The 17,511-nt window shown below is 60.0% G+C and overlaps 1 protein-coding gene across 1 annotated transcript; it reads right to left on the bottom strand.

The window, feature by feature from the left end:
* PEX6 (peroxisomal biogenesis factor 6) lies at nt 1–14,687 on the bottom strand. The gene is given in 18 exon segments (XM_038761369.1): nt 1–448; nt 1,346–1,485; nt 1,722–1,799; nt 2,181–2,297; nt 2,429–2,537; nt 2,753–2,814; nt 2,944–3,149; nt 3,849–3,981; nt 4,186–4,262; nt 4,522–4,717; nt 4,949–5,157; nt 5,360–5,471; nt 5,623–5,759; nt 5,850–5,952; nt 8,692–8,775; nt 10,371–10,534; nt 13,826–14,165; nt 14,167–14,687. Coding segments are annotated over 18 exon segments (2,925 nt in total). The 3' UTR covers nt 1–311.
* Nucleotides 14,688–17,511: the final 2,824 nt, after the last annotated feature.

Below are 17,511 nucleotides of genomic sequence, written 5' to 3' on the forward strand. Positions count from 1 at the left end.
TCATTCCAAGCCTGTGGGGGCTTATTTCGACCCCAGGGGCATGCCCCTTCTGCCTTCTCCCAATTGCACCCCCAAGGTGGACCCCAGCCCAGAGGAACCCTGGAAGGAAGTCCACAAGGATGGATTTAGCGGGGGAAGGGGCTCTCCCACAAGCCTCCAAGAGGTGCCACCCACCTGGCCGACGCTCCGGGGCGACGGGCGGGACCCGATGCCCGCTGAGTGTCTGGAAAAGGGAGAACCGACCGGCTCCCGCGGCAGCGAGAAGGCCGTCCCGGGGTCCGGGGGCAGGCTTGCGGCCCCGTTGAAAGCCCCTAGCAAGCGGCAAACTTGCGCTGGAGGCGCCTGTAGCGCTGTAGCTCCTGCTCCGACACGGACGGCTGCAGCTGAGCGGCAGCCTGAAGCAGGTCGGCCATGGTGAGGAGGAGCGCCGGGCCTTCCGCCGGCAGCCCTGCGGGGAGGGGAGGAGCGGCAGGATCGGCCCAGCGCCCGCCCACTTGGGAGAAGGCCCTGGGCCCTCCCCGGCACCCGTGCTCCCGAGGACAGGGTTAAGGAAGGAGGGAGAGAGGTCAGCCTAGAGTCCTTGGCCCTGGGACGGACCACAAGAGGGGATCCGGCCGCTCCCTCTCCCCGTCCCTGAAGATGGGCAAGATAGAGAAGCAGCGTGGCTCAGTGGAAATAATAATAATAATAATGATGGCATTTGTTAAGCGCTTACTATGTGCCAAGCACTGTTCTAAGCGCTGGGGGGGATACAAGGTGATCGGGTTGTCCCATGGGGGGGCTCACAGTCTTAATCCCCATTTTTACAGATGAGGTAACTGAGGCTCAGAGAAGTTAAGTGACTTGCCCAAAGTCACACAGCTGACAAGCGGCAGAGCCGGGATTTGAATCCATGACCTCTGACTCCAAAGCCCGGGCTCTTTCCCCTGAACCACGCTGCTTCTCTATCTTGGAAAGAGCCCGGGCTTTGGAGTCAGAGGTCATGGGTTCAAATCCCAGCTCCGCCAATTGTCAGCTGTGCGACTTTGGGCAAGTCACTTCACTTCCCCTCAGTTCCCTCATCTGTAAAATGGGGATTAGGATGGGACGACCTGATCGCCTTGTATCCCCCAGCGTTTAGAACAGTGCTTTGCACATAGTAAGCGCTTAACAAATACCATTATTATTATTATTTGGGCAAGTTCTGCTTCCTACCTCCTCTCAGCTCCTTCGATGAAAGATAATTAAGGACAGACTCGGTACGGGACCACCCCCCCCTTCAGAGGTTGCTGCCCGGGGCCGGGTCTGGGAGCGAAGGGGAGGGGAGAGCGGGGAGGGGAGCAGAGAGAGAAGGTGGACGGCTCACCCTTCTCCACGTCGCGCACCCTGCGCCGCAGGGCGGCTGTCATCGCGTCCGAACACAGGGCGTACAGGTCGGCGCCGGTCAGTTGGGCCGGGCAGCGGTCCAGAACGCTGGCCAGGCACACGGAGGGCTCCAGCTTGAACCTGGGAGGGCGGAAGCCGGTGGGAGGCGGCTGGCTCCGGCGCTCCCCATCCCGTCCCCGACCGCTTCCTGCGGTCTCACCGCACAGTCGTGCTGCCCGGCTGCCGGGACTCTCCCTCCACCCCTGCTGGACCGCCCTGTCCACCAAGGCATGGCCCGCAACTCCCTTCTCAGAGTGCCAGCCCCCCGCCCCGGTTCCCCTCCCATGCCGCCGACTCCAGCCTAGGCAGGGTCCTACTTGCGAGTGATGGCGCTCAGAACCCGCAGCTGGGAGCCCCGGTCTTCATTCACTCCCACAAACAGCAGCTTGTCAAACCTGGGCAAAGGAGGAAGGGAGGGGAAGGGAGGGGTGGGCACGGTGACCAGAGTTTCACACCGGCTCAGTGCTCCAGACCACCCCACTTCCCTTTCTCCTCCCCGTTTCCTCTCCTTTCTATTTGGGTCAGCATGGGCCCAGGCACCCGAGAGAGAGGGCCAGCCCGGGCCAGGGGGGCTGTCTAGGCATCAGAACTCAAGGCATGGCCCGGCCCGGCAGATGTCTGCTGGACCCAGGAGCCGGTCAGCACGAACCCTCGGCAGCCTCGTGGAAGCCCGGGAGGTAGGGGGGCGGGGGATGGCAGTCATTTGCTGGGACAGGGCAGCCCAGGAAAGGGGAATCAGTGATGGGGAGAGGAGGAGAAGGGGAGGTTCCACTTACCTGCCGGGCCTCAGCAGGGCGGGGTCCAGGAGGTCGGGCCGATTGGTGGCTCCGACGACGAACACGTCTTGGCTGCGGTGAAGCCCGTCCAGCTCGGCGAGGAGCTGGGAGACCACCCTGAGGTCAGGGCGAGCCGGGATGAGAGAGCGGCACCAGTCCTACGGCCCCGACGCCTCAGCTGTCCTCTCCTCCCCCCCGGCCATCCCCACGGAGACCGAAAGACTCTGGCTTTGTCCCAAGCCCCGCACCTGTCCATCACCCCGCCAGAATCACCGCTGCGGCCCCGGCTGGGGGCTAGGGAATCCAGCTCGTCGAAGAAGATGATGCAGGGGGCGGCGGCCCGGGCCCGGGCGAACACTGCAGGTACGGGGTTGAGGGTCACGGACGGGACGGACAAAGAACCGCAGGGTCAACCGGGAGGGTGGGGTGGTAGGGGAGGAGGCAGGGGGTACCCGGGCCTGCCCTCCCTCCCGGGGAGAGTCCACTCCACTAGGGCTGGGACACTGCCTCCCAAAAGCTGTTTCGGCCCGGAGGAAGATTTGGGGCGGGCGGGGCGGGGGTGGGCCTCTCACCTTCCCGCACGTTCTCCTCACTCTGCCCCACATACATGTTGATGAGCTCCGGGCCCTTGACACTGGGCGGGAGAGAAAGGATGGAGGGGGACTGAAGACTGTGTGCAGCCTTCGAGGGAGGGGGACAAGAAGGAGTTTCCTGGCTTCCCCTCACCCCAGCCCTGGCAGCCCCACGCCTGCCCTACCCTTACCTGAGAAAGTTCAAGCTGCACTCGGTGGCCACGGCCTTGGCCAGCAGGGTTTTGCCGGTGCCCGGGGGCCCGTAGAGCAGCAGCCCCGAGCGCCGCAGCCCCGAGGCCAATAGCTCTGGGTGATCCAGGGGGATCTGGATGGTCTCCAGGATCTCCTTTTTCACCTCCTGGAGGCCCCCGACATCCTGCCAAGACACCGCCGGGATCTGCGGAAACAGCGATCCGGAGACCCGTTAAGGTACGGAGTCGTCACCGGGACGCCAGGGTCCGCTCGGGTGGGAATGTGGTGGGGAGTGAGGGGCAGGGCCTCCCCGCCTCCTGGACCCTTCAGGGGACGGGACGGGAGCCGCGGGCTGACGGTCAGGGCACCGAGGAGCCAGAGTCGGCCGGTGGGTCACCCAGTTTTGACCAAATTCTCTGGGGGACAAAGTGATGCCCGGTGGGGGGCTTCAGGTCTGAGTTATAGGACAGACCAGATGGGGAGAGACCAGGGAAACGGGACAGATGTAGCCAATCCACATTCAAAAACAACAGGAGTGAGGCTGAAGGGCCCGGGGGAGGAGAGGGTGAATCGGGGAAAGCTTCCTGGAGGAAATGGCCTGGAGCTGCAGTGGAAACTGGAGAGGAAGAGGCCGGCCCGGGCTCGATGGGGGCGGACGGCTGCTGGGGCGGGAGGAGAAGACACCCGACAACGCCTCTTGTTGGGCGCGGGGGTGGGGGGAGCCGCAGAGTTCCAGGGCACTGCCGGGACTCCAAGAGCCAGTGTCCCACGTGGGCGACTGCATTTGCATCCCGAGAAGGGAAGGAGGCTCAGGCCCATTTCTGGTGCTGCTGGGACCCGGACACCACGGTCCCAGGACTAGGTTTCAGTTGGGCCGGGGGGGGGGGGGGTGGATGGGGCCTACCTTGGGAGCCCCGATGGCCTGGCTCTGGGCCTCCTGCAGCTGGTCCAGCGCGGCCCTGAAGTCCTCAGCTAGCAGGGGGAAACCAGCGGCACACAGCTCAGCCTCGTCTTCCTCAGACAGTTCATCTTCAGGGCTGAGCAGAGGCGGGGAGGGGGACTGAGAGCGGTCCACACCCTCAGGGCGGCCCTCTCCTCCTCTACACGCCCCTCCTGGGACTTCGGTAGCCCCCTTAGACCCACCCCCCCACCCACACCCCGTTCTCCCACATCCTCCCCTCTACCCGACTCATTCCTCAGCCCCAATCCCGCCTGGGTCGCACCCCGCCGCTCCCCCTCACCTGGTGCTCCGGATCCTGGCGCAGGCTGCCCGGCTGCTGTGGGCCAGGAGGGTACACAGATCACCCACCACAAATCCCTAGGACACAGGTGGGGGTGGACGGTGAACCTTGGGCCCAAAGGACCAGAGGACAAGGAGAAGAATGAGGCGGTCTCCCCTTTTGGTGGGGAAGCAGCAGGTGGGAGACGGACGGTAAAAACCAGTAAAATGCTTAATGTGGGGGCAACGTGGGCCCGGGCACCTCCTCACCCCCTTCCCGCTGTTGTGAAGCGGAACTCGCGCCTTTTAGGCCGGTCCCCAACCTGGACCTGGGCGGGGGCAGTCGGCCTGCACTTACGGCGCTCTTCCGTGCCAGCTGTGCCAGGCTCACTTCCCGGCCCAGGGGTAGCGAGGCAGTGAGCGCCTGCAGGACGCTCAGCCGCTGCTCCTCCGTCAGCACGGGCACCTCCACTTCGTGGGGAAAGGCCGAGAGCACATCCGCGGGGACTTCCTGGGCCCGGCAGGTGGTGGCCACGACCAGCAGCGGGAGGGGGCTGCGGAGAGGGGCATGGTGGAGGAGGGCGGGAGGGCGCGGGGCAGAGGACGAGGAGGAGGGAGAGAAGAGCAGGATCAATGACACCCTCACAGACAGAAAGCAGAGCCGGAGAGAACAAGGCAGCGGGGTACGGAGCTGGGGACGATCTAGGGAGATGGCAGTGGGAGGCGGAGAGAAAGACGGGGGGCGGGCCGAGCAACGGGACTGACGGCCCTGGCGTGTGGGGTACCTGCTGGTGGGGTCGCTCTCCAGAAGGAGACGGCGCAGCGTGGCCAGCACCCGGGCATCCTCGCCTGCCCCGTCCCGCTCCCGCCCCAGGAGCTCCACGGCCCGCAGGAGCAGCACGAGCGGGCGGCAGCGCCGGGCCCGGGCGAAGGTGGCGTGGAGGCGGCTCTCCTGGGCCGCGCTGGTGTCCGCGCACAGCGCTGAGCCGTCCACCTGGGAACGGGGACGGAGGGAGGGCTAGCTCCGGCCAGGGCCTGGAACGAGGAGCCCGGAAGGGGAGCGAGTGCGGTGGGGGAGGGCCGTGGAGGGATCCGCGATGGGAGGGAAACTGAGGCGGAGGACCGAGCTTTGGGAAAGAGCGTACTCAGAGGCTGAATGGAGATGAGGCCGGGGCGCCCTTCCCCGCTGCCCTCACCTTCAGCAGGTGGAGGCCGAGGCGGCCGCAGGCTGCCGTGACGGCGGTGGTCTTCCCGCTGCCCGGAGGGCCCTTCACGAGGATGGCACCCGGCCCCACCAGCAGGTCGCCCCTGCAGCCGCGCACGGACACCCTTCGTTCTCCCACCTGCCCCCACCAGCTCAGCCATTTCCCCGCATCTCCCTAACCTCGAAAAGAAGCCCGGCCCTTCCTTCCAACCCCAAATCCCCCCCCGCCAGCCGGGGGTCCGGTGGCAGACTCACCCAGGTCGGAGCCGAGGGCTGAGCGTGTCGCAGAGCTGCTTCACCAGCGCCTCCAACCCCGGCGGGGTCAGGCTGCTCCACAGGGCGGGGGCTCCTCGGGGAGGGACCCAGGGCACCAGGCTCAGGGTGGCACCCCCCTGCGCGTGGGAATCGGGGGAAGCCTCAGGTTCGGCCCGCCGCTTCCCTCAACCCCGGGATCCGGGGAGCCCCCATCTCTCGGACCTCACCAGGTAGAGGGAGGTGTGCGTGGTGTCTGCCAGATACGCGGGCCCGGGTGGGCCGACCGCCTCGCCCACGGTCGACTTCACCTTGAAGTACAGCTCGGGCCACCTGGGGGAAGGAAGGCAGAGGGCATCTGCTCCCGGCTGCCCCTCCCCGGGGCATGGAGGTGAGGGGGGCGGGTGAGGGAAAGCGGGGCAGCCGTGGGGCGGGACTGGGAAGGGTGAGGAAGGTGAGCTAAGGCGGCTGTTTGGGAAAACCCAATGGCTCAACGGGATCCCGCGGGCTCTCCGTCTGAGCGGCTGACCTAGGGGCAGGGACTGTGTCTACCAACTGACTGATGAGTGACCTGAGTCCCGGGAGCGCGGAGGCTGAGTATTCTCTACCTTTCAGGGGCAGAGACTGAGACCGCAAGAGATTGGTGGTTCACTCAAAGCCCCCCAGGGCAGCAGGGCAGGAGCAGGGCTCAGGGTTTTGCCCATTAGACCGCACTGGCTCGAGGAGCTCGGTTCCCACCTGCAGACCACCGGGCGGTTCCCCGGTTCCCAGCCTTGGGAAGCCTAAAGGGGAGTCAGCCACTTTCTGCTGCCACCTTTATTAATAATAATAATGGCATTTATTAAGCGTTTACTATGTGCAAACCACTGCTCTAACCTTTCTCAGCAGGCCTTGTTCTAGAGTTGTATCCCTAGGAAAAGGTGGGAGGGGATGTGTGAAACTGGTAGGACTGTCTGGGAAAGGCAGAGGAGGAGGAAACAGGTGTGGTGACCCGAGACATCTGGCTACGGTCAGGGGACAAGTGGGTTCTCCTTGGTTCCAGGCCGGACCAATGCAGTCCTGTTTTCTCCCGGCCGGGGCTGACTTTGAGGAATGGGAAACCCAGACCAGTGCTCTCCTCATCTTGCAAAACACGGGACCTGGGCCATCCTGCCCTGCACGAGGGCCGGCCCAAATCCACCCCCCTACCCGACCGTCGGGTGGGACCACCCACGGGCCAGGCTGGCCTAACTCAGACCACATCAAGTGGGAATCCGAGCTCCCAGCGGGGGCAGAGAGATGGCCTTCGCCTCCCCAGTTTTAATCAATCAATCGTATTTATTGAGCACTTACTGTGTGCAGAGGACTGTACTAAGTGCTTGGGAAGTACAAGCTGGCAACATATAGAGACAGTCCCTACCCAACAGTGGGCTCACGGTCTAAAAGGGGGTTTTAGATCGGTGGCCCCAGGTGGTTCCCTGGTTTTAGGTCGGTGGGCCCAGATGGTAGGAGCATAAAATAGGCAGGCTGGGTTTAGAAGTCTGCCAGGCAACCTGAGACCAAGAGGATAATAGCAGCTTAAGAGAAGCCGGTGTCATGGATGCTTCTGGATTACTTTAATTCCTATGGCCGGCTGCCGGAACAGCTCGGGCTCCAACTCTGAATGGGCTGGGGGTGATCGGGCCTCTGACCAGGGGACCTGGGGGATTCCAGGCAGGGAAATTCCAGGAGGCCAGGTGGGTAGAGTTTGCAGTGAAGAGGAAGAGGCAAGGAAGCCGTCATGGTGTCTGCAGATCCCCGCCCTCCCTTGAGTGTGTAGAGGAAACAGCTGGTGGTGATTGTGCTGAATTTTTACAAGTGGATATTAAACGGGCCCAGCCAGGACACTAGGGATCTGGGCACAGTTTCCATTCGTGGGTGCTCGAGGCCCAAGCGGGGAAGATGATGGAGACACAGCCCTGGCCAATAAATATAATTGAATGAACTGGCCTGAATGTCACGTCATGAGATTCCCAAGATTGAGGTTAACTTTAAGCAGGTGTCTTCCCCTCTCAAAAGCTTAATTCCCCAGAGCCTCTGGGGCACTTCCCTACAGGCTCCTTCCCCTTCTGTTCCAGCAATCTCTGGGTGGGGAAGAGAGCAGCGGGGGAGTTTGAACACAAGGTGCTTGTCTTCCTAAAAGCTCAAAACACTCTGGGTGCCTTATTTTGACCTGGGTGGTAAGCCTGGCTCCTCAAGTGTCTGCTGTGAGACCTTAGGTAAGTCACTTCACTTCTCTGTGCCAGTTACCTCACTTGTAAAATGGGGATTCAATACCGATTCTCCTTCCTACTTTGATTGCAAGCCCTGTGTTGGTCAGGTTCCGTATCTGACTTGATTATATTGTACCTTCCCCAGTGCTTGACACGTACTAAGTGCTTAAAAAGTACCAATTATTACTATTATTATTTCCGCTTTGCCGGGACATGGGTAGAAAGGCTTTATTAATGTCTGTCTCCCCCTTTAGACTGTAAGCTTGTTGTGGGTGGCCAATGTGTCTGCTTGTTATACTGTATGCTCCCAAACGTTGAGTATAGTGCTCTGCACGCAGTAAGTGCTCAATAAATACAACTGAGTGAATGAAGGGAAGCAGACTAGAATGACAGGCTTGGATTCGGCCTTTTCAGTGAGCTATGTTATCTAGCTGCCTTCTTGTCCTCCCCCAGCCGCCTCCTCTCCGATCCTGTGAGCGATCCCTTCGGATTTCGACTCGGACCAATCAGCCCCGGCCTGGGCCCGGCTCGGACTGTGTCAGATTTGCTGCCGTGCAAGGCCGGTGAGCCTCCTCGGGGGGGAAAAAGGAGTCTAGGAAGCCCCAAGTAAGCTCAGTGTTTTCATTTCCCTAGGTACCTCTCATCTTGCAGGGCCCCATTTCCAGAAGGCATTTGAGGGGGCAGGACAGCTACTTCTGCTCAGACCTTTGGGCACGGCTTAGAGTGCTCGCTCTTCCCAGGGCCCTTGAGACCCCCATCCGTTCAGTAAGTCGGCTGTGGCTCCTACGGAAGGCCCGGGAGGTGGGTGGGAGGGGTTGCGGGGATGGGGGCGGCTGCATACCTGGGCAGCTTCTCTGTGCTTCCCTCCAGGATCTCCATCTGCCCGAATGTTGGCACACACAGGATGTCCCCTTCCTGAACCACCCTGAAACACAACGGCGGTCTTGACGGGCATCTGCTAGAGACTGGGGTGCGAGGGCCTCCCCAAGCCACAGCTGAGGCCGGTCTTCATCAAACTCCCAAGCTTCGCAGAGGAGCGGCGTGGCCTAGTGGATAGGGCACCCGGATTTTCACCCCAGCTCTGCCACTTCTCTGCTCCGTGACCTTGGGCAAGTCACTTTGCTTCCTCTAGGCCTCAGTTAACTCCTCTGTAAAATGGGAGTTAAGCGTTAGCCTCATGTGGGAGATGTGCATTGGGTCTGATTTTATTAGCTTCCATTCGAGTGCTTAGTACAGTGCCTGGCCCATAGTAAATGCTTAACAAATACCATAAAGAAAAAGCTGTTCAGTAGCACTTGAAAGGACAATCCGAAGCGCCAGCTCAGACTCCCGCAAGGAAGGGAACAGGATGGCAGTTCTGGATTCTTGGTCGGGTAGACACCCCCGTCTAGACTGGGAGCCCGTTGTTGGGTAGGGGCCGTCTCTTATGTTGCCAACTCGTCCTTCCCAAGCGCTGAGTACAGTGCTCCGCACACAGTAAGTGCTCAATAAATACAACTGAATGAATGAATATAAGAAGTCCTCAGAGGCTTTTCAGCTGGAGAAAGATATAGCCCCGGGGGCGGTTCCAACCAGATGGGGATAAAGGGAACTCCAGAGAGCACAGGGACATGTGATAAGCACCATATTTAGGGCTCAGGCTCTTGCCACCTGCAGCAGTTTTCTCTCAGAAGAATGGTTCTGCTCCAGTAAGTACTTCTGCTTCAGTCTGAGCAGACGGAGGTAAAGGATGGGGGGAGCGAGTGGGAACCTTGAGACTGTAGGGAAGCTTTTAAAAAGGGCTGAAAAATCCCCAGACTCTGGCAGGCCACTCGGATGAGATGCTCAAGAGGCATTTCACCAAGTCAGTCTGTTGGTTTGGATTTCTGAGACGAGGGGACTCGCCCAGCTCCAAAAATGCCTTCACCAGCACCATCGGAGGTTAGGGCGGATCTCGGAGGGCAGGGGACGCCCCCGGTTCTGGGGAGTTCCTGAACCAGGGGCCCCTCTGGGTGGGCCGTGGCCCCGCTGGAGGACGGGTAGACGTCAGAGAAAAGTTCCCCCTGCCTAATCAAACTCCGGTGGTCTCGGGGTACCCAGGCTGCAGAGAGTCCTGAGACCCCTCCCCACAGTGCCAACATCCCTTCCGATCCTACATGGCACCGCCCTCATCCCCTAAGCGGGCTGGGGTTGGGTTTCCAGGCATCTCCCGCCCCGTTTGCTGGCTCGGTAGCCCAGGACGGAGCTTTCCTCCCACAATGGTGAGACTCCAAAAAGGGACATGGGGGGTGGGGGGGGCCTGAGGGCTCGCGCTTGGATCTGTGACCTATCTTAAAATCATATATTATGAATTACACATTTCTTCACACATTAACATCCGTCTCCCCCTCTGGACTGGAAGCTCGTTATGGGCAGAGAACGTCTCTGCTAATTAATTCTGTTGTACTCTTCCAGGCGCTTAGTACGGTGCCCTGATCATAACGAGCCCTCGATTAGTACCGCTGATTGACGGCTGGATTAGCGAAGGGGATTCTGGCTAACCTGGGAGTCTCAAAGTAGTGGTGCAGGGTTCGATCGTAGGTGCCGTCGGGGCTGTAGTGAGGCGAGGCAACGATGTCCAGGTGCAGCTCCTTGGCGAACGGAGGCCCGGACAGCACCGAGCAGCTTCCCGTCCCTTCGGGGCAGCCAAGCCCTTCGGAATATCTCTAGCGAGGAGGCAACTGGAAGTTTGAAGGGTTCCCCGCCTGGCTTCGGGCCCGAGGCTCCCCCGTATCCCTCTGGTGCCGCTCCCCACCCTTCGTCCCGAGCTGACCCCCCCCCATAGCGCTCAACCCCCAGCCAGAGGTGCATTTGGAAAACCGCGTGGGTGCCTTTCTTTCCACGGGGCAGAACCGCTTCTTACTGCGGCATTACAACTGCCCAGCGCTTAGAACAGGGCTTGGCACACAGTAAGCGCTTAACAAACACTGTCATGATGATATTGGTTAAGCGCTTACTGTGAAACAATACCGTCATGATGATGGTGGTATTGGTTAAGCGCTTACTGTGTGCCAAGCGCTGGGGGAGATACAAGGTCATCGGGTCATGGCACTTGATATTTAAGCGCTTACTCTGTGCCAAGCGCTCTTCTAAGCATGGGGGAGACCCACAGCACTTGCATATACATTTGCACAGATTTATTACGTTATTTATTGTACTTGTACACATTTACTATTCTACTAATAATGTGCAAATAGCTTTAATTCTATTTGTTCAGACAATTTTGACACCCGTCTCCGTGTTTTGTTTTGTTGTCTGTCTCCCCCTTCTAGACTGTGAGCCCACTGTTGGGTAGGGACCGTCTCTATATGTTGCCGACTTGGACTTCCCAAGCGCTTGGTCCAGTGCTCTGCACACAGTAAGTGCTCAATAAATACGACTGAATGAGTGAATGGGGGTCGTGGCACATAATGATGATGATGATGATTGTGTTTAAGTGCTTACTGTGTGCCAAGTGCTGTTCTAAGCATGGGGGAGATACAAGGTGATTGGGTTGTGGCACATAATAATGACGATGATGATTGTGTTTAAGTGCTTACTGTGTGCCAAGTGCTGTTCTAAGCATGGGGGAGATACAAGGTCATTGGGTTGTGGCACATAATAATGACGATGATGACTGTGTTTGTTACGTGCTTACTGTGTGCCAAGTGCTGTTCTAAGCAGGGGGGAGATACAAGGTCATTGGGTTGTGGCACATAATACTGACGAAGATGGTATTTGTTAAGCGCTTACTGTGTGCCAAGCGCTGTTCTAAGCGCTCGGGGAGATACAGGGTCATCGGGTCATGGCACATCATGATGATGGTATTTAAGTGCTTACTGTGTGCCAAGTGCTGGGGGAGATACAAGGTCATTGGGTTGTGGCACTTGATGATGATGATGGGATCTGTTAAGTGCTTACTGTGCGCCAAGCGCTGGGGGAGGTAGAAGGCGATGATACTGTGAGGCCGCTGTTGGGTATGGACCGTCTCTGTATGTTGCCAACTTGTACTTTCCAAGCGCTTAGTCCAGTGCTCTGCACCCAGTAAGCGCTCAATAAATACAATTGAATGAATGAATACTGATAATCGTGATAATGCCGATAATAGAGAAGCAGCGTGGCTCGGCGGAAAGAGGCCGGGCTTTGGAGTCAGAGGCCTTGGGTTCAAATCCCAGCTCCGCCACTTGTCAGCTGGGTGACTTTGGGCAAGTCGCTTTGCTTCTCTGGGCCTCAGCTGAAGATGAAGACTGTGAGCCCCCACTGTGGGACAACCTGATCACCTTGTATCTCCTCAGCACTTAGAAAGGTGCTTGGCATGTAGTAAGTGATAATAATGGCATTTATTGAGCACTATGTGCAAAGCACTATCCTAAGTGTTGGGGAGTTTACAAGGTGATCAGATTGTCCCACGGGGGGCTCACAGTCTTCATCCCCATTTTACAGATGAGGTAACTGAGGCCTAGAGAAGTGAAGCGACTTGCCCAGAGTCACCCAGTTGACAATGGGCAGAGCGGGGATCTGAACCCACGACCTCTGACTCCATTTACAGATGAGGGAACTGAGACCCGGGGAAGTGAAGCGACTTGCCCAAAGTCACCCAGCTGACAATGGGCAGAGCCGGGATTTGTACCCACGACCTCTGACTCCATTTACAGATGAGGGAACTGAGGCCGGGAGAAGTGAAGTGACTTGCTTAAAGTCGCCCAGCTGCCAATGGCCAGGGCTGGGATTTGTACCCACGACCTCTGACTCCATTACAGATGAGGGAACTGAGGCCCGGGGAAGTGAAGCGACTTGCCCAAAGTCACCCGGCTGACAGTGGGCATGGCTGGGATCTGAACCCACGACCTCTGAGTCCACTGACAGATGAGGGAACTGAGGCCCGGGGAAGGGAAGCGACTTGCCCGAAGTCACCTAGCTGACAATGGGCAGAGTGGGGGATCTGAACCCACGACCTCTGACTCCATTTATGGATGAGGGAACTGAGGCCTGGAGAAGTGAAGTGACTTGCCCAAAGTCACCCGGCTGACAGTGGGCATGGCTGGGATCTGAACCCACGACCTCTGAGTCCATTGACAGATGAGGGAACTGAGGCCCGGGGAAGTGATGTGACTTGCTTAAAGTCGCCCAGCTGCCAAGGGCAGGGCCGGGATTTGTACCCACGACCTGACTCCATTTACAGATGAGTGAACTGAGGCCCGGGGAAGTGAAGCGACTTGCCCAAAGTCACCCGGCTGACAAGGGGCAGAGCCGGGATCTGAACCCACGACCTCTGACTCCATTTACGGATGAGGGAACTGAGGCCCGGGGAAGGGAAGCGACTTGCCCAAAGTCACCCGGCTGACAGTAGGCATGGCTGGGATCTGAACCCACGACCTCTGACTCCATTGACAGATGAGGGAACTGAGGCCCGGAGAAGTGATGTGACTTGCTTAAAGTCGCCCAGCTGCCAATGGGCAGGGCCGGGATCTGAACCCACGACCTCTGACTCCATTTATGGATGAGTGAACTGAGGCCTGGGGAAGTGAAGCGACTTGCCCAAAGTCACCCGGCTGACAAGGGGCAGAGCCGGGATCTGAACCCACAACCTCTGACTCCATTGACAGATGAGGGAACTGAGGCCTGGAGAAGTGAAGCGACTTGCCCAAAGTCACCCGGCTGACAATGGGCAGAGCCGGGATCTGAACCCACGACCTCTGACTCCATTGACAAATGAGGGAACTGAGGCCCGGAGAAGAGAAGCGGCTTGCCCAAGGTCACCCGGCTGACAGTGGGCATGGCTGGGATCTGAACCCACGACCTCTGAGTCCACTGACAGATGAGGGAACTGAGGCCCGGAGAAGTGATGTGACTTGTTTAAAGTCGCCCAGCTGTCAGTGGGCAGTGCCACCAAAGCCACTGAGCCGCGCCGCTTCTCCGGTAAGCGTTCAGCAAATACCGTGATGGGTGTTGGCATGGGGGTCGCGGGGGGGCCGTACCTGGAGGGTGAGGTCCCCCGGGTCCAGGGGGTCGCGGGCCAGGTTGAAGGCGAGGGCGGGGGGGAGCAGGGCGGGCCGTTCGGGGGCCCGGGCGGCCGGGAAGGGCCAGGGCGGCTCCAGGGCGCGCACGGGGGCCAGGCGCGGGCCGATCCCGGGGGCCCCGGGGCCCACCCACACCCACTCGCCCCCGAACAGGCCCAGGGCCCGGAGGCGGCGCCGGCTGAGCCCCAGCTCCGGGCCGGGCCCTCCCCCGCCCCGGGCCCGCACGGTGCGGCCGGACCGACCCACGAACGACGAGGCCCGCGGGGGCACCGGCACCGGCGGGGGGCGGCGTTGCGGGGGCCCGCGGAGGGGCCCGCGGGGGGCCCGGGCAGCGCGGCTCGGCCACGGCCAGCCTGGTGTCCGGGCCCAGCAGCCCCTGCAGCGCGGGACGCGTGTCCAGCAGCCGCGGACCGGGGCCGGGGCCGGGGCCGGGCAGGGCCTCCCCGCGGCGGCCCAGGATTGGTGCCCCCGGTGCCCCCGGTGCCCCCGGCGGCGCCCCCCCGCCGGCCAGCAGCGCCCAGCCCAGGGCGGGCGGGTTCCTTAGCGGGCGCGCCCTGACCCTCGCCCCCGGGCCCCGCGCCAGCAGCCGCAGCAGCGCCCGGCTCACCAGCAGCTCGCCCGGGGGCACCGAGGAGGGGGGGACCTCCAGCGCGGGCACCAGCAGGGCCGGGCCCGGCGGCCCCGCCTCCGGCCGCAGCGCCAGCACCAGCCCGGGGGCCCGGCGGGGGTCCCGGGGGTCGGGTCCGGCGGGCAGCAGCACGGCCAGCGGAGGGGCCCCGGCCGGGAACGGCTCCAGCAGGCGCAGCACCGCCAGCGCCATGCCAACCTCCCGTGCCCACCCCCGGGCCCACACACTCTGCGCCTGCGCAGCGGCCCCGAGGCCCCGCCCACCACATGGACACGCCCACAACAGGCACCGTCGCGTCTGCGCAGAAGCCCCGCCCATCGCGGAACCCCGCCCACCACCGGGGCCCCGCCCCACGCCCTGCTCCCTCCGCGCGTGCGCGCCGACGCCTCCAGCCCCGCCCACCGGGTGAGCCCCGCCCACTCCAGCTCCCTCTGCGCACGCGCACTGACGCCTCCAGCCCCGCCCACCGGGGAGCCCCGCCCCCTCCGGCCCCCTCCGCGCCGACCATCATCATCATCATCAATCGTATTTATTGAGCGCTTACTGTGTGCAGAGCACTGTACTAAGCGCTTGGGAAGTACAAATTGGCAACATATAGAGACAGTCCCTACCCACCGCAGAGGCCCCGCCCACTCCCCCCCGCTCCCTTCGCGCATGCGCACCGACGCCTCCAGCCCCGCCCACAGTGGAGCCCCGCCCCCTCCGACCTCTCCGCGCCGACCACGCCCATCGTGGAGCCCAGCCCACCGCCGAAGCCCCGCCCACTCCCGGCTCCCTCCGCGCATGCGCACAGGCGCCTCCAGCCCCGCCCACAGTGGAGCCTCGCCCACTCCGGCCCCTCCGAAAGCGTGCGCCGACCACGCCCATCGCGGAGCCCCGCCCATTCCAACTCCCTCCGCTCATGCGCACAGACGCCTCCAGCCCCGCCCACTCCGGCCCCTCCCCGCTAGCGCCGGCGAGTCCAACCCCGCCCATAACGGAGGCCCCGCCCACTACCGGCTCCCTCTGCGCGCGCGCGCCGACGTCTCTAGGCCCCGCCCACCACGGAGCCCCGCCCACTACAGCGGCCCCGCCCACCCCTGCTCCCTCCGCGCACGCGCATCGACGCCTCCGGCCCCGCCCACCGTGGGGCCCCGCCCACTCCCGGCCCCTCCGCGCATGCGCCTTGAGGCCTCCAGCCTCGTGCCCCGCCCACAACCGAGACGACGCCCACTACAGAGGCCGTGCCCAAGTTTCTCTGTGGAGGGAGCCCGGGCTTGGGAGTCAGAGGTCGTGGGTTCTAATCCCGCCTCCGCCACATTCATTCATTTCTTTCAGACAGTCGTATTTATTGAGCGCTTACTGTGTGCTGACACATGTCTGCTGTGTGACTTTGGGCATGTCACTTCACTTCTCTGAGCCTCAGTTCCCTCATCTGGAAAATGGGGATGAGGACTGTGAGCCCCACGTGGGACAACCTGCTCGCCTTGTATCCCCCCCAGCGTTTAGAGCAGTGCTTTACACGTAGTAAGCGCTTAACAAATGTCATTGTTATTATTATCATTATTATTATTTTCTGAGCCTCAGTTCCCTCAATTGGAAAATGGGGATGAGGACTGTGAGCCCCACGTGGGACAACCTGATCGCCTTGTATCCCCTCCAGCGTTTAGAACAGTGCTTTGCACGTAGCAAGCGCTTAACAAATGCCATTATTATTCTTATCATTATTATTATTTTCTGAGCCTCAGTTCCCTCATCTGTAAAATGGGGATGAAGACTGTGAGCCCCACGTGGGACAACCTGCTCGCCTCGTATCCACCCCAGCGTTTAGAACAGTGCTTTGCACGTCGTAAGCACTTAACAAATGCCATTATTATTATTATTATCATTATTATTATTTTCTGAGCCTCAGTTCCCTCATCTGTAAAATGGGGATGAAGACTGTGAGCCCCACGTGGGACAACCTGATCGCCTTGTATCCCCTCCAGCGTGTAGAGCAGTGCTTTGCACCTAGTAAGCGCTTAACAAATGCCATTATTATTATTATTATTTTCTGAGCCTCAGTTCCCTCTTCTGTATAATGGGGATGAAGACTGTGAGCCCCACGTGGGGCAACCTGATCGCCTCGTATCCACCCCAGCGTTTAGAAAAGTGCTTTCCACGTAGTAAGTGCTTAACAAATGCCATTATTATTATTATTATCTTCTGAGCCTCAGTTCCCTCACCTGTAAAGTGGGGATGAAGACTGTGAGCCCCACGTGGGACAACCTGTAACCTCCCCTGCGCATAGAACAGTGCTTTGCACGTCGTAAGCGTTTAACAAATGACATTATTATTATTATTATTATTATTATTATTATTATTATTATTACAGATCCCACACCGCAGCAGAGGCCCCGCCCACCGCTGAGCTCCGCCCACAACCGAGGCCCCGCCCCGCCGGACACCGTCCACTACATAGGCCACGCTCACTACAGAGTCCCTCACAGCCGAGCCCCACCCACTACGTAGCCAGCCAATCAAATCGACGCTATCACACAGCTTACTTTTAAAAAGAAAAAATGGCACTCCGTTAAGCGCTTGTCAAGTTGCCCGACACTGTACTAAGCGTTGCGGGTAGGTACGAGATGATGAGAACCCAGGTTAATAATAATAATAATGGTATTTGTTAAGCGCTTAAGCACTTTGTTAAGTGCCAAGCACTGTTCTAAGCGTTGGGGTTGATACAAGGTAATCCCACGTGGGGCTCACAGTCCTTCTCCAGCTAATTTGGTTCTTCTAAAATGTGGCAAAGGGAACTGCATTTGGCATTCCAGGTGGGGCATAATTTTATACAGCACTAAAATTATACCTTTTGTTCTGTTTTCTATCTCCAGTCCTGGCAATATAATAATAATAATAATAATAATAATGGCATTTGTTAAGCACTTACTATGTGCCAAGCACTGTTCTAAGCGTCAGATACAAGGTAATCCCACGTGGGGCTCACAGTCCTTCTCCAGCTATATTAGGTTCTTCTAAAATGTGGCAAAGGGAA

This window comes from Tachyglossus aculeatus, chromosome 19 (assembly GCF_015852505.1).
Source record: "Tachyglossus aculeatus isolate mTacAcu1 chromosome 19, mTacAcu1.pri, whole genome shotgun sequence".
NCBI lineage: Eukaryota > Metazoa > Chordata > Mammalia > Monotremata > Tachyglossidae > Tachyglossus > Tachyglossus aculeatus.